This window comes from Peromyscus leucopus, chromosome 8a (genome assembly GCF_004664715.2).
Source record: "Peromyscus leucopus breed LL Stock chromosome 8a, UCI_PerLeu_2.1, whole genome shotgun sequence".
Classification (NCBI taxonomy): domain Eukaryota; kingdom Metazoa; phylum Chordata; class Mammalia; order Rodentia; family Cricetidae; genus Peromyscus; species Peromyscus leucopus.
In genome coordinates this window covers 22921394-22937473 of record NC_051085.1, presented here as the reverse complement: position 1 = coordinate 22937473, position 16080 = coordinate 22921394, and the positions used below count along the sequence as shown (strand labels likewise).

Below are 16080 nucleotides of genomic sequence, written 5' to 3'. Positions count from 1 at the left end.
AATGAGGTCAGATTGTAAGCAGTAAGTGTTACATTGTTTTAAAGGCACTTCCCAAAATGGGAGGGAGGTACACACAAGGATCTGTTGACTTTTATGTTAGTGAAACTTATGTGTTACCAATGAAAAATGCATCTCTATTTACACTTCCAAATTCATTGTCACGGTGCAGCCTTATGCATGGCTCGATGCGGGATTAAGGATGCCAGGGCTCCTTAATTCTGAGAAATCACCCATAAATCCATTTTGTTCTTTGGTTTGTTTTTCTCGCGTGTATGTGTGATGCTGAGAACTGAATTTGGGGCTCTGAGCCGTTAATGTTAAATTGGAAGGCCATTAGAATAGAGTCCCTTCGACTGCACATGATAAATGGAGGCATGGAAAAGTGCTGTGGCTCCATGGTGACAGACCTGGTGCCTCCCTTCCCCCATAATGTCCTGTCGCCTTGGAGATGACACTGAGGTGAGTCGGGTCAGCCTTCTATAGCTCCAGTTTCATGGAGAGAAATGATAACACCGTATTTTAAGAATTTTAAGATGTGTGAGAAACCCTGTCTCAAAGAGGAACAAGGCCTGAGGAACACCCACCTGAGCTTGTCTTCTGGCCTCCATGCACATGTAAACACATGCGTAAGCAACCGCACACACAAATACACACACACACACACACACACACACACACACACTCAGAATTCTAAGGTTTTTGTGTGTGTGTTTCTTTTTCTGCCTCTTCATTAGGCAAACTGTTTCTTAAGAACAGTTAGTAGTCATTTTGCATGATGCTTAGAATCAATAACCAAAAAAGATCTCAAGGGGTAGGCAGTGAGAGGGAGTTATATGTGGGAAGTGATTACCAACACCATAGCAACCAAGGGCCTAGGAGAAGTAGGTCATTGAACTCAGAGTACTTAGAGGCTCCAAGGAACACCACTTAAAGCGCTGCCTACGTGAAGGGTACCTCAGGGGTTGTACATTGTCCACACCCTGTTGTTGTTCTATGTGGAGTCCCGGTTGAACTTGATCTTAATTGTACCTAGATGCTGGGAGCCCAAGCCCTGAAAATGGCACTCCTGTCAGGCCACTGATTTCCCCCCCCCCAACTACCCCCAAAAGTATGTCTGCATTTTACTCTTTTTAAAATCAAAATCTAATTTTATCATTATTTTATAGGCATATAGTGTGGTGTGTGTGTGTGTGTGTGTGTGTGTGTGTGTGTGTGTGTGTGTGCACTTATGTGCCACAGTATACACGTGGAGGTCAGACAACAGCCAGCTACTCTCAGGAACTGTTCTCTCCTGGTACCTTGTTGAGGTAGGGTCTCTCTTACTGACCCCGTAGCTCTGTGTGCTGCTAGCCAGCCAGCCCAGGAGCTTCCAGGAGATTTCCCTGTCTCTGCCTCCCATATCTCTATGGAAGTGGGTGCTGCGATTGCAGATGTGAGCCGCCAGCACTTCAGGATTTTTGTGGACTCCAGATATCAAACTCAGGTCGGTCATCAGGATTGTATGGCAAGCACTTGTATCCCTGAGCTATCTCACCAACCCACACTTGACTTTCCTTAGGCCGTGGAGCCAGGCCTGGGTTGTACTGTTGATAGTTAAAATTTGCTTTTCAACCATAGCATTTAAAACTACCTTTAATAATAGTCAAATAATGAAAGGTAAATACTAATCTGACTGGTTAGGCAAACTTATAACTTAAATACAAAACTATATGCAGCATTTTAGAAAATAAAATCTTCTTATATATAGCATCTTTAATTTAGCATCTGTTTATCTGTCTGCCTGGGAATTATGCTGCCGATTGTACCCAGGAGCTCACACATGCTAAGCACACTTTCTACCGCTGGGTTACACCTCTAGCTCACACATGCTAAGCACACTTTCTACCGCTGGGTTACACCTCTAGCTCACACATGCTAAGCACACTTTCTACCGCTGGGTTACACCTCTAGTTCACACATGCTAAGCACACTTTCTACCGCTGGGTTACAGCTCTAGCCACTAGCAGATCTCATTTTAAACCAAAGATGGTTTACACCATCGGACCTCACATAACTGATAAAGCAGGGTAACCAATGTTTTCTTTAGGTGATGGTGACAGTGTGCTTGCTGTCACTTGTGCATTCGGTGGCAGACGTCTTGAGAGTCCAAGCTACAGGAGGTCTCTGTTCATGCTTCTCCTGGTCCTACCACCTCTTGTATAACTCTTTCAGAATACCTTTCTGTTGTGTTGTGATTATAGCTGGTGGCCATCTCTGGGACCTGCCTGCACCGTCCTGAGGTTTGGGAACACATTTTGTTTAGCATCGCTGTATCTCAGGGCCTCAATCAGCTAAAGCAAGATCCACAGATCGATGAGAAGCAGGACATGGTTTTCAGTTCCATTTCTTGACTTGAGCTGCTGGAGTTTCCAGTGTGACGTTTCCAATGCTGAACAACCGTGGCCTGAAGGTGGTGAGGGAGAGGGTCAGCCTCAATGTGGTAAAGCAGGTTCCAGCCGAGGACAGGGATGAGCCCTTGCAGTAAGAGCCAAATGCTACCTAGCAAGTGACTAGTGCTTTGCAAAAGCTTAGCTCTGACAGTAACAGCGCCTACCACGTGTATGAATTCACCCAAGATCCCTCACTGGCAGGTTTTGTTTTTGTTTTGTTTAACATGAGTAAACTTCCTGTTTTTAAATTGCAGTTAATAGGAAAGTAGCCTTTACTTATTACCAGTTGAGCTTGGTTTGAGGTTAAGCACTTAATAGGCAGGGAAGTTGTTTGGCCAGTACATAGAACATCTTCTGTAGATCTCTGTGTGTGTGTGTGGGGGGGGGGGGGGGGGATCTTCCTCTCCAAGCCAAATAAAAAGAATTCTACTGAATTTTTGCAGGAATTCCCTTGGTAGTTCCCATACAGCACAGGATTTACAATTGTATATGGCAGTGCATGATTTGGACTTGAGCATTTTCTACATATAACTAGAAGAAAGAACTGAAACATCAACTGTGTTTACAAGATATTTCACAACATGAATATATTTCCTCTAGGAAAAGATTTAAAAGAGTGCATTTCCTTAACAATTCATTTCAACATCTCATCAAGGACATACATACAAAACCATTCAGGGTCATTTTCTTCCAAAGACACCCTAAATATGTTATTAAAATATAAATGTACCACTTCTCTCTGGAGAAAAGAATCTACTTTCCAGTTTGGGTAATATAATAGAATCCCAAAGGTAAAGAAAACTAACTGCATGGGAGATAGGGTGTGCACAACTTTTATATTAGGTCTTTATTTGTTACTGATACTTGAATGCAGCAGAACTACAAAGCACTCCTCACAAAGAGAGAGAATTATTATTTGGACCAGGGTGACCTGGAAAACGAGCCCACCAGCAAAGAGCAAATAAATCATAAACTGAACCTCACTTTTCAAGCACTGTGAAGTCTTTGAAAAGCTGCAAGTGGGGTTGTATTTTTCCTTATCTATAGCATAGTTATTGAGCTTTTCAACAAAAGATGGAGGAGTTTAACTTCCTTTAAAAAACAAAACAAAACTCCTACCCTCTGTGGCACAATGCACAGAGGTCTGTAAGTGGGAGAATGTCATGGGTTCACAGAGCAGAACACTGAATACATAAACAAGAGTACTGGCTCTAAGTCACCCACCTGCACCCTGCCTCCTTGAGGGCACCCATCTGCACCCTGCCTCCTTGAGGGCACCCATCTGCACCCTGCCTCCTTGAGGGCACCCATCTGCACCCTGCCTCCTTGAGGGCACCCATCTGCACCTTGCCTCCTTGAGGGCACTCATCTGCACCCTGCCTCCTTGAGGGCACCCATCTGCACCCTGCCTTCTTGAGGGCACCCATCTGCACCCTGCCTCCTTGAGGGCACTCATCTGCACCCTGCCTCCTTGAGGGCACCCATCTGCACTCTGCCTCCTTGAGGGCACCCATCTGCACTCTGCCTCCTTGAGGGCACCCATCTGCACTCTGCTTCCTTGAGGCCTAAAAGACAATAAAAGAAATCTAGGCATGAAAAAAATGGACAAGAACCAGAGCAGCAGCAGCAGCAACAACAACAACAACACCACACACACACACACACACACACACACACACACACACACACCACACACACCACACCCTTGTCCTGCTTCTGTATCCCTCAGCTATTTCTATAAAGGAACCAATTTGAGTCCATTATGTAATTCTTCTTCCTCATTGGGTCCTATGGCAATGTGAATCCTATTGCTGAAGAAAATATGCCAAGATCTTTCATTAGCATACCATAGATTTTCTTTTATTATAAATCAAACTAAATAGGTCATGATTGCCTAATCATCATGCAAAGTATCACCTCTGGGAATCACACACATTCTCTGAAAGCTGGAATTCTCTTCAGTGCTTTGAAGTCTAATTCTTCCCAGCTACATTGCCACAGCTTATCATTCTCTCCTAATCACATTTCTATCCTATAGGACACAGAATGTGTTCTAGAATGAGAGCCGTGAACACTGACTGATAGAGTGGGATTTAATTAATTTACAGGGAAATGGTTTTGTTATCTCTCCTTCCAACATAGGATTAATAAGCTCCCTCCCCCACTTTCCCTCAGTAGCCAAGGAAATAGGGGTAGGGGAAGACTCTCCTGAAATTATATGGTTGATAAATTTTTCTCTCACTCCTCACTGGTAAGGAACTGGCTCTTCTCTACTAAGGATAGTTCTATTTCATTCCTAAAGGTTACTGAGACCACAGTTATTGGACTTATTCATCTCCAAGTCCAATCCTACAGCTTTCAGTGATATCCATGGGTGAATGACTCACACACACACACATACACACACACACACACACACACACACACACTCACACACACACAAGCATGCCTGCACCTCTGCCTTTAACTTTTCTCAAGCTGTCCTCCCAGTCTGACATTTCCTTATGGGGTAGTTCAGACATGATTGAAATAGGTCACTGAGTGTAAGCACTGCCTCTGTGTCTCAGTCCTCCTGACGACAGTGGAAAGTCACCACAAGCTAGCAAGGCACCTGGCTACACCACCTGCATACAAGATTTAACTCATCAAATCATCACTCGCTATCACGTTGGTACTGACACAGTCTCATTCCCTGTCTACACAGACTCCAGGCTGTTACAACTTCAGCCCAGGAGAGTCGCAGCCACGTTCGACTGACCTGGAAGCAAACAGAACCGATACTGCGTAGTGCGTAGTGCAAGCGTTCGCGTGAGTCACATTCCATCACATGCTTCCCTCCTCATCGACCTCCACACTATTGGGGCTCCTTGTCAGACTGACCTCCAAATCCTTCCCTTGCTCTCCATGACTCTCACTTACAGTAGTCTCATAAATGATTTTCCAACCCCCACCCACAGCCCTCCACAATCTATTACATAATCTAATGGAAATGATCCATAAACGTGCGTCAGCCCAGGCCATTTCCTGCTCCAAACTTTCCAGCAGCATCTAGAGCCCTTGGCACTGAATTCTCCCTTGCCCCTAGAGGCCTCGGTGACTGCGCTCTTACCTCAGCACACCACATACAGTCTAGACCTTCTTAAGAGACGTCTTTTGGCTCCTGAGAGCTTCAAAGCTAATTCAGGCCTCAGAGTCTTTGCGTCAACTTTTTCTCAGCCTGAAAGTTCTTCTCTAGATCATTTAACGCTGGATCTTTCCAGTCTTTCCAGTCCCTGCTGTAATCAGGCTCTAGAACAAGTTTGTCCTGCCTGGGACTCTATCCCAGCAGCCTCAACCCCCTCCTTTGAATCTCTTACTGGCAGCAAATCATCCTCACAGCACATCCTGATAAGTCCTCCCTGGCAGTTAGCGCCTCACTGGTTTATTTCATTTCTTGTTTCTTGCTTGTTCCCTTTCCACAGAAAGGTAGGCAGGCACCTTGTCAATCCCACTATCCTGAGGTCTCGATTAGTCTGGAGGTAATAAGTGCCTCATAGTAGACATTCATTAGCACCTGTTGGATAAATGACTGGGTAGGACCCTTTCGTGGCTTTCTACTCCCTACAGCGACAGGTGACTCTATTAAGGGACATGCCTGCCCCCATCCCAAGCCAAGCCCACTACCTGGATGCTCTCCTCCGGAGTAGACCCTTCTCTCCTGCTGTGCCATCCCCAGTACGTGTCACTCTCGAAAGGCACCACCTGTCTCTCTTGGACTGATTCCATTCTGAGGACTCCTTGGAAACCTTGCTTCCGTCCTGCTCATGCTCCCACTGTGCCCTGTGCTTATCATTCGAGAACAAACTAAACAAACCTCTTATCCAACAAGAAGTCTTTTTTTGTTTTTGTTTTTGTTTTTCAAGACAGGCTTTCCTCTGTGTAGCTTTGTGCCTTTCCTGGAACTCACTTGGTAGTCCAGGCTGGCCTTGAATTCACAGAGATCTGCCTGGCTCTGCCTCCCGAGTGCTGAGATTAAAGCCAACAAGAAGTCTTACACCAAGTAAAACTGCTTGGCTACACCAATTTGGTTTTCAGACATGAAAAACCAGAGACGACCCATTCTTCCCTGTATGACTAGGCTAGAAGACTTCCTGGAACCTGCCTGCTGGGGTTCCACATTCCAGGATACACAGGCCTCTCTCCTTTTCCTGCCCCCATTACCACTTGCCACACTGGACACACCCCACAGAGCTATGCCCTCTCCTTCCTCCCCATCTGCAGCCCCAGATTACTCTGCTCACATTGGGTTATCTAATTCCTGAAGTGATTAGAGAGGCCAGATGAAGCAATCCTTCCTATTCCCCTGCTCCAGAGGGAAGTTTAAATCAGTATGATTTGAAGCCCGGAGACCCAAATTCAGTGCAGAGGGAACCAGACCCAGGGAACTAGAGGGTGTTCAGCCACACACTGTCAGGGCAATTCATTGGTTATTGGTTCTGAAAGGGCAAAGACGTAAGCCCAGACTATTGAGAGATAAACTTATTTAACATAGTGCCTAATAGTTCACTGTCCTTTCCTGGAGGTCGTTCATATGGTGGTGTTGCAAAACTTATTTTAAGTTGATGCGCACAAGTGTGTGGTATATAACTCTTTCTGCAGAGTTATACACCACATCATCTCTCATCATCTGACGAGGGAAGGTTGGTCAGTAGTCTCTGGAGAGGAGCTTCAAAAACCCCTGACTCCATGCTGTCTTCCTCTAGGATATATCCTAGCTAGAGGAAGCGTTGGGCACGTGCACATAGAAACCTGGAGGGCAGATGAGCCACCTCGCAGGAGAAGAGAAACAACGGTTCACATGGAATTGAAGGCAGCTATGCTGGGAAGTCTCAGGCTCCTTTAGGTACCGCTCCTCATACAAAGGGCATCCTCCACAGCACACAAAGGCCTTAGACACTGGGGCTTAAGAACTAGCAGGTGAAATTAGCATCTCACAAAAATGGAAATAATTGCTGTCAATCATTGGTGGTACTTCTTACTGCCAGGCGCTAAGCCCAGGGGCAAAGAACTGCAAAGATTCTCACATAGGTACTAGACACAGGTGAAGACAATACCTTTACATCCTAATGAATGAAGCAAGAAAGAAATGCATAACTCAAAGGCAAAATAATTCTTTTTTTGTTTTTGTTTTTTCAAGACAGGGTTTCTCTGTGTGGCTTTGGAGCCTGTCCTGCAACTCACTCTGAACCAGGCTGGCCTAGAACTCACAGAGATCTGCCTGCCTCTGTCTACCGAGTGCTGGGATTAAATAAGGGTCCTTAGGAGACAATTTCTTTGGCCCCTAAAGATGTACCAACACTTTCAGTCACACACTCTAGCACTTCACCACATGCCCATCTGTTTATCATCACTTCTGTGTTGTGCACGGATGAAGGACACTCATCTGAAACAGAACAGGACATTGGCAATAGTGAACTCTGTCTGAGGCCTACACACCCCTTGTTCCAGGAAACAGCTAACTTCAAAACATGGCCCTGCCCTGATGTTGGCCAAAGATGCCTGAATGCCAGGAGTCCTTCTTCAGGTGGGCTCGCTGAAGCTGGTTGGATGTGAGAGGGTTGCTCCAACTTTACTACTATCCCATCCCGATGCCAAGTCTCCTGGCCTTTCCATCCCATGATAACTGACAATCACCAAGGTTACAGGATCAGAAGAGACACCAGAGGGAAAAGAAGCAGCATCCAGTTTCCTGGGAAGCTAGGCCCATTCCCAGAAGACATGAGATACCGACCTACTCCAGGCAGAATGCCTAACATCAATAAATCTGACAACAAATGTTGGAAAGGGTGTGAAGAGACAAGGATCTGATTCGGTCCTGGTGAGGTACAAATTAACAGAGTCATTGTGGAAATCAGTTTTGAAAGTTTCCAAATATTAAAAATAGAACTACCATATGACTCAGCTACTTCACTCCTGGACATATCCAGAGAATTCAATAACCTATCATAAAGATATGTGCACCTCTATGTTTATTGCTGTTTTATTTACTATTGCAAAGAGTTGGAATCAACCTGTGTCCACCAACAGATAATCAAATAATGAAAATCCACTATGTATATGTGTGTATGCATATATATGTATATATTCCTGTATATATAATGGGTATGTACATATATTTACATGTATACATATAGTGAATTTTCAGTGGATAGACAGATAGTTATAGATTAGATACAGATATAGTGGAATATTGTTTAGCTCAAAAAGAAATATAATCACAAAATTTATAGGAAAATGGATGGACTTAGAATGTATAATATTGAGGTCACACAATCTCTGAAATAAAAATACTCATGATCTCCCTCAAATGCATAATCTACCCAAAACCAAATGTTACAGTGTTAGAAAACGAACCCAGGTTTTTCTGTATTTAGGCACGCACTCTACCAGCTGGGCTACGTCCTGAGATCCTGGAATTAAGGGTTTTTAATCAACACAGGCTCATTGCAGGAAGTTCCTTTTTAGTTAGCTTTACAAGCAATATACTTAATTACCACTCCTATCTCTTTACTTTGCTCCCAAAGAAAACACCTTCCTCATATCTACAAACACCAAATCCACCTTGTAGGAAAGACCAGAGAGGAAGGAAGCCCAGCAGAGCGGCGGGACTTCCGGAAGCTCTGCGGATCTACTCACGCAGTTGTGGTCTGCATGTCGTGCCAGCTTCGGCTCAAGTTCTGCTTCAGCTCGTTCATCAGGTTCATGCCGAGTTTCTGTTTGATCTCGACGAGGTGCCTTTCTTTGGCCGACAAAACTTGCCGTAGCGTTGTAATTTCGTCTTCTAGCTACAGGTGGGAGAAAGAATGGCGGGGTGAGACATCACAGCAGATGCTTCGGTGGAGGACCCGGACCCTGTTAGTGGCCTCCCGCGCCCGGCCCCCAAGCTTAACTATGCAAACGACAGTCCACTCTCCGGAAACTGACACTGGATACAGGATGCTTAGGTTTAGTGATTCCCAGAGTACTCAGTTTCCCTTCTAAAAGATTCAGATTGAGCACCAAAGAGAATAAAAATCACCTGTAAGTCTACAAGAAAATAGGTATTTTTTTTTTTCCATATGCCTGTGAGTGTAATCATGCCAAGGCTTGTAAGCAGAGTCAGAAGATAATTCGTAGGAGTCGGTTCTCTCCTACCGTGTGGGTCCTGGCAGCTGGGTCCCGTGGTCACCTGGCAGCAAGTTCCCTTAGTGCCTGAACCATTTCACTGCCCAATACTTAACGTTTTTTTTTAAAGAAAGATTGATTTTGTAATTGATTCTGTAATGCCCACATTAGTTAACAAAACCACTTCTTTTCACGTGTTACTAGTGAATGTTTGCTTATTCTTGTCAGCTGCACGTATCTGTATTAGGATAGAAATAAATTTGACCAATATAGTGCTTTTTAAAAAAGGGAGGAGCAAGGGAGGTGGGAATCCATGTGAGAAAGGAATTTGGGTTCTCTTTAGCAATTTATTGACATGGAGCTGACACACAATAAATGACATGTATCTTAAATATGCAATTTATAAGCATATATATAAGCATATATATTACACAGATATACACCTATGTAATCTATGTGTATATGTATATGCACATACATATGTGTATACATATGTATCCATGCAGCCATACTATCATTAGCATCTGAAAAATATATATTCCCTCCTAGCCATGCTTTGTAATTTTCTCTCCCTAATTCTTCCCTGCCCCCCTAACTCTTGCCCCACTAGGCAACTACTGAGATTCCTTCTTTCACTCAGGCTGAGTTTGCAGTCTCAAGAGTGTTGTATAATTCTGTCATACCTTGTATATTTGTTTTGCTTGGCCTCGCTCACTTAGCACAGTTATTTGTGATTGACCCATGTTGCTGCATTAGCGGTGGCTCCTTCCCTTTGCACTGCAGAGCACTCCTCTATGGGGAGGTTTGCCAGTTGTTAAGGAGCATTTGGATGTAGCTAATACAAATAAAACCACTATAACAAGCTACCTCCAAGGCTGTGTATGGAGGACATATTTCCTCTTCCCTCCATGCTCCATACAAGTAGATCATCATGAAACTGTTTTTGCAAGTTAATTTCTAGCTAAGGAACTACATAAAATACTCAGAGTTTGGGGTACTGCAATATCCTCTAAAACAAATTTAAATTTCCTGAAGTCTGATTTAACTATGTGTCATACTTCATATTACAGCCATGTGGATCTCTCTGGTATTAATGCTTAATTTCCCATCTCTGCTTCCGAGAAGCACAACCATTCATGCTTTTCATCAACAAGTCAAGTAAAACCATCGTGAGAACACCCTCAGTACTCCACGTGTACAGAGGTAACCGAAGTCTTCCAGTTTCTTGAGAGTTCTGAGTGTGGTGATATTTTATTTGTGCACCCCAATAAAGCTTATCTGAGGATCAGAGGGAAAAGCAAGCCACTATATTAAACCAAAAAGTCAGGCAGTGGTAGCACATGCCTTTAATCCTAGCACTCGGGAGACACAGATTCATTGGGATCTATGTGAGTTCAAGGCCACATTAGGAACAGAGATAGGCATGGTGACACATGCCTTTAATTCCCAGCACTAGATAACCACAGAGGTCTGGAAGTCTGTACAGACAGACAGGAAGTAACAGAACTGGGTGGGAAGAGGAAGTGATGTAGCTAGGCAGAGAGAGGAAGTGAGATGGCAGGGCACAGAAAGGTATATAAGGTATGAGTACACGGGAAGTAGCTCTCTCTTTGGCTGGGGATTTCCTAGCAGTAAGAACATGGCTGGCTTCTTTCTGCTTCTCTGATCTCTCAGTTTTCACCCCAATATCTGGCCCCGGGTTTTTTATTAATAAGACCATTTAGCAATTCGTCTTGCATCTGAGTTTTTTTTTTTTGGTTTTTTTTTTTGTTGTTGTTGTTGTTTTTGTTTTTAATGGAGAGCTATGTCTCATTTCCATTCAAAGTATCACTTTATTTCTGACCACAACCTGTGGGTAGTTCTGTCAGGCACCTTGCAAACACGCTCCTTGGGTCACTAGGGAGCAAGCTGCTGAAGAACAGCAACTGCCTTTGAAACAAGGAGTGTCTTCTGTGGTGTAAGGAAGACTTTTTCCCTGTGCTGAACAGTAGGAATCAAGTTGTGATTTTTCTTCTATTTTGGCCACAGTGAGGATTGAACCCACAGCCTCACACATGAAGAACATGTTCTCTGAACTGCTTCCCCGATGTGAAGCCTCACAACACAGATAACCACTTCAGGAAAAAAGGCACAAGCAGATGAGAACCATTGTAAATAGCACATTATGAAAGCGCAATGTCTTAGGGTTTTTAATATCAGAAAAACATTCTGATAGCTTAATGCTAGGCATTTCTTTATGCTCATGGAATGTTTTTATATGTTCTTGGAAAATTTTCCAGAAGAGAGACTGAATCACACATCCCATATGTATTCATAATCAGTGGAAGCGTGTCTTTTTCTTGGTGTTGAAGTCTTCCATGTGCATGCGTAGGCAGACAGCTGCCAAAGAAGGACACTCAGACTACCTGAGGGCACGTGCTTTAGTCTCCCCATCACAGGAGAACACTGTGTTATTTTAAAAATCACATTTCTCTGTTCTTTATTATCACATCATATTCCACTTCTTTTTATTTTTATCAAAGTATCTTCCTGTATTTCATCTGCTGCCTAATATGGGTATCTCTGGTTCTTTTCCCTCAGACAATGCTTGGGTATGGCATCTTCCTTTACTCTTTTGATAGCTAGAGCCCACCCGCTTCCTTCACTTTGAGTGACTGAAATTGCTGGGAGTCTGTTTCTTTCTTGGGGTGGGATGGATACATGGGGTGTTTCTGCAGTTTCTACTGTGTGATAAAAATCCTGGGGAAAAACTGTAACTTGCAGAAGTAAATTACCGAGGTAGGGAAGGAGAAAGGGATGGCATATCCGGATAGTTCAGCCTGATGCATGTGGGGCTGTATAGACATAGTAAGTTACTTACGTGTTGTGAAGGAGAGGAGAAAGGAAACAGAATCAGTTTCCATTAGAATTTTTAATAAAAATCTGACCCTCCTCACAAAAATGCTAGAAATTTGAGGTGACCTACTTATCTCCCATAACCTCTATAGTTTGGATCTGGAGCATGCCCCAAAGGCCCATGTGTCAAGTGCATGGTTCTCAGCTTGGGAGGTGACAGAAATTTTGAGAAGTATAACCTAGTGGAAGGGGGTTTTTGGTGGACACTCATGGGTGATGTTGGGGATGCTGGTTTCTTCCACTGCCTTTTTTTTTTTTTCTTTTTGCTTCTTGCCAACCATGATGTGAATAATCTTCTCTGCCACACGCTCCCACTATGGTGCAATGTACTATCATGGCATCAGTGTTATCTACAGAAACATGGCCAAGTGACTATGGGTCAAAACTTCCGAACCTATGAACCCAAATAAACCAGTCCTGATGCTTGGGGGTTCAATTATAGCAGTGATTTAACCACAGTTCATACAAATCATCCTGAGAGCATATGTAAAATGCAGAGTCCCAGGCACGTCCCTCTGCTCTTATCACTCTGAGAATCTGAAGTATCACATAAGGCCAGCCATCTTATAATATCTGACACGGACCCGCAGATATTCTGCTGCAGGTGATATGTAAAGCCTGCACTGTGAGCATTTCGTCAGTCACATCAGATCTAAAGTGAGATGAAGTGCAGGTAAATCACATTGACCGAAGCGTTTAGAATATTCTTTCCCTCAGCTTAAAATTATTTCTTCATTAGAAATAAGTAGTTGGTTCTTTGATTTCTTTTTTAAATATTATTTATCTATTTGAGACAGGATCTCACTACCTAGCGTTGGCTGACCTGGAACACCCAATTTAGGGTTATTTGAGTTTTCGACGATCTCCAAGTGAGAAATATTTATGGCCAAGCTTAGACACTTTAGCTGATTACTTAAATATGGTTATCAAGGAAACAAGCTCTAGCAAAGAGGTGAAGGAATGGAATCTTTACATAGTGCTGATGAAAGGCCCAAGGCCAACCCAGTCTTTTCCAATCTATATAGCCTGGAGGCAATGTGTGTTGTGGACCTCCCACCCAATGAGGAAGAAACGAAAAGAGAGGAGGGAGCTTCAACATAGGCTCTGTCCATTGATCGTGCTGGCTGGAATTTTCCCACTCCTATTAATACCTGTTTTTCTTGAGTCATTTTATCTAGGGACATTGGCAGTACCAAATTGTTATGTAACCACAGATTGACAGTGCCGGTGCCAACACGCCCATCAGTCCAAAGCCAGGCAGGCTACAGAATACCGTGCATCAAATGCAGCTTAGAGGAAGCAAAAGGGGAAGAGATGATGCCGCAAGCTGCAGGACGATGTAATGGAACTCAGCTACTATCACAAAAGCTACTACTTGGAAAGGTCAAGGACTTTTCCGAAGGTCAAGTCATGGCTTAAGTCTTGGTGATATTTTAGCTTTGGTATCTATATTAGCCGCCTCCTGCAATGATTTCCTTGTATGCTATGTATGCTTCCAAGAACTCATAACAGTGTATTTTACCTGAAACACCTATCAAGCATCCAAGGCCAAACGGCCTCCTGAATTAAGGTAAATTAAGCTCAGATCCTCCTTTCTTACACAACTTTAGTGGTATTTATACTAACATTATAGACTCCTAACATTTACCTAACCACCTCTAGAAATGTAGTTTGAGCACATAAATTCCCTTTTTCTGATATATTAACCCATTTTAGCTTTTAATTGACTTCCTCCTTTCCCACTACCATTTTGGGTTGTAAAAGAAAGTCTGACGGTCACTGCCTGAAGAAAACTCTTCTCTGCCTGTATGACCCTGTAAGAATTCTAGCCTGGTGACATTGCTTTAGCTAGAGCACTGCTATTGCATGGGTATAGAGACTGAGGAGGATTTTGACTGGAGAACTAGAAGAATGAGATGGAAGATGAGGAAGAGCCAGATGGGTAAGAACAAGATGAGAAAGACCAAGATGGGCAGAACTAAGATGAGAGAATTAAGATAGAACTTAGAAGGGACAGCAGATAAATGTAGAGCGAAATCAGGAGCTAGGCATGAGAACAGAACTGAAGCTGTGTAGATAGGATTTTATCCCAAAGGAATAAAGAAGACAAACTAAGAGCTTGGTGTACTTAGATTCTTTTCCTGAAAATAATCCTCACCGTTTGTAGCTTCTTTTCTGGGCCCCCGGGAAGAAGATTATTAAGGCTGGACCATAATCATTTTCGAGAGGATGACAGCAAGAATTATTACATTTATCTGAAGATAGAGATAATTAGATATTTGAAGACCCTAGGCAGCTGACGATAGGACCGAATAAATACCAGGAATGAAACAGCACTTTGTGATATGGTGATAAGAGCCATAAAATCACATACCCCATGGTGGGCACTACCAATACAGAATTTTGATTAAGCTGCAAAATAACTCAAGCTAATTATAAATAGTCATTCAACACCACCAATGCATAAACCACTGCACCAGAACAGGAGTAATACTGGTTTCATGTCCAAGGAATTTTAAGAATCCAAGTATGATACAATAAAAGAAACTACAGTTCAAGTTATAGTGTTCAAGACGTGTTGGCTGTGCGGATGGATGGACTTAGAAGACTGTCTGAGGACAGCCTCACAGGGACATTAATAACAAAGTGGTGGGGGGTAGGGCAGGAGGTCTGGGCAGATGGAAGGCAATGGGAAGCTATGAGGGAACCCTGAAGAGGAGTGCACCAGTGTCTGGGTGTCTGGCAGACCCAAGACTGCTTTGGACAAGCAGTCAGAGATAGGCAATCCTTATTATATACTGAGGTCTTGCTTCGCCACGTGACTGCACTTTGCCCGATACAAAAGTGGATCTCCAAAAGACTGGTGGTCTCTGAGGAATCTTTAAAAAAAATTTAAAGGATTTATTAATTTATTTATGAATGAAGAGGGCATGCACATACCAAGATGCACATGTGGAGGTCACTGGACAACTTATGGGACTTGATCTCTCCTTCCACAACATAAGTCTCAGGGATCTAACTAAAATCATCAAGCTTGGCTACAGGCACCTTTACCCGCTGAGCCATCTGCTGGCCTCTGAGGAGTCTCCATATCCCATGCCTAAGAAACCCAGTAAGACCTTCCAGATGCAGAGAAGAGCTACTTTTGACCTAAGAGACCATCTGTGGAGGGCTGAGACAGGGGCTGAGCTTTTTTGAAAGTGCTGAGACTGCTGAGGGTGATCTCTGTGTGTTCTTGTGGCAACTGGATCCTAGCACTGCCTGTAAAATTGGAATGGGTCTGTGAGAAAAGGCCCCATAGTGCTGTGCATAGGCAGGACATTCCTTGTAAAAGCAGAGCAGGGAGGGAAAGCCGACTTGGGAAAAGGGCAAGGCCAAGGTCGGGGTATCGAGGGAGAAGTGGAAATGGGCAAGGGAAAATATCAAAGATACATGTGACTGTCTTTTCACTGCTTGGGGTACAAACCCCACACAAATGTCTCTGGAAGTCATGATGCTAACTTTGACCCTTGGTGAGTCTTTATCCCTGAAGCACCCAGAAATAAACAGAAAGCATTAAAAGTCAGTGCACTGTGAAGGATGGAATCATGAATCCCAGAAACCTGCACACAGT

The 16080-nt window shown here is 43.6% G+C and overlaps 1 protein-coding gene across 4 annotated transcripts in view; it reads right to left on the bottom strand.

Annotated features, from left to right (window-relative positions):
• Positions 1-16080, bottom strand: part of Tpd52l1 (TPD52 like 1) — a 105255-nt gene that overhangs the window by 17448 nt on the left and 71727 nt on the right. For all 4 annotated transcript variants that reach the window (XM_028868341.2, XM_028868343.2, XM_028868344.2 and 1 more), the window contains exon 3: positions 9105-9253. In XM_028868341.2, coding sequence (XP_028724174.1) covers positions 9105-9253 — 149 coding nt within the window. The remainder of the gene's footprint in view (positions 1-9104; positions 9254-16080) is intronic.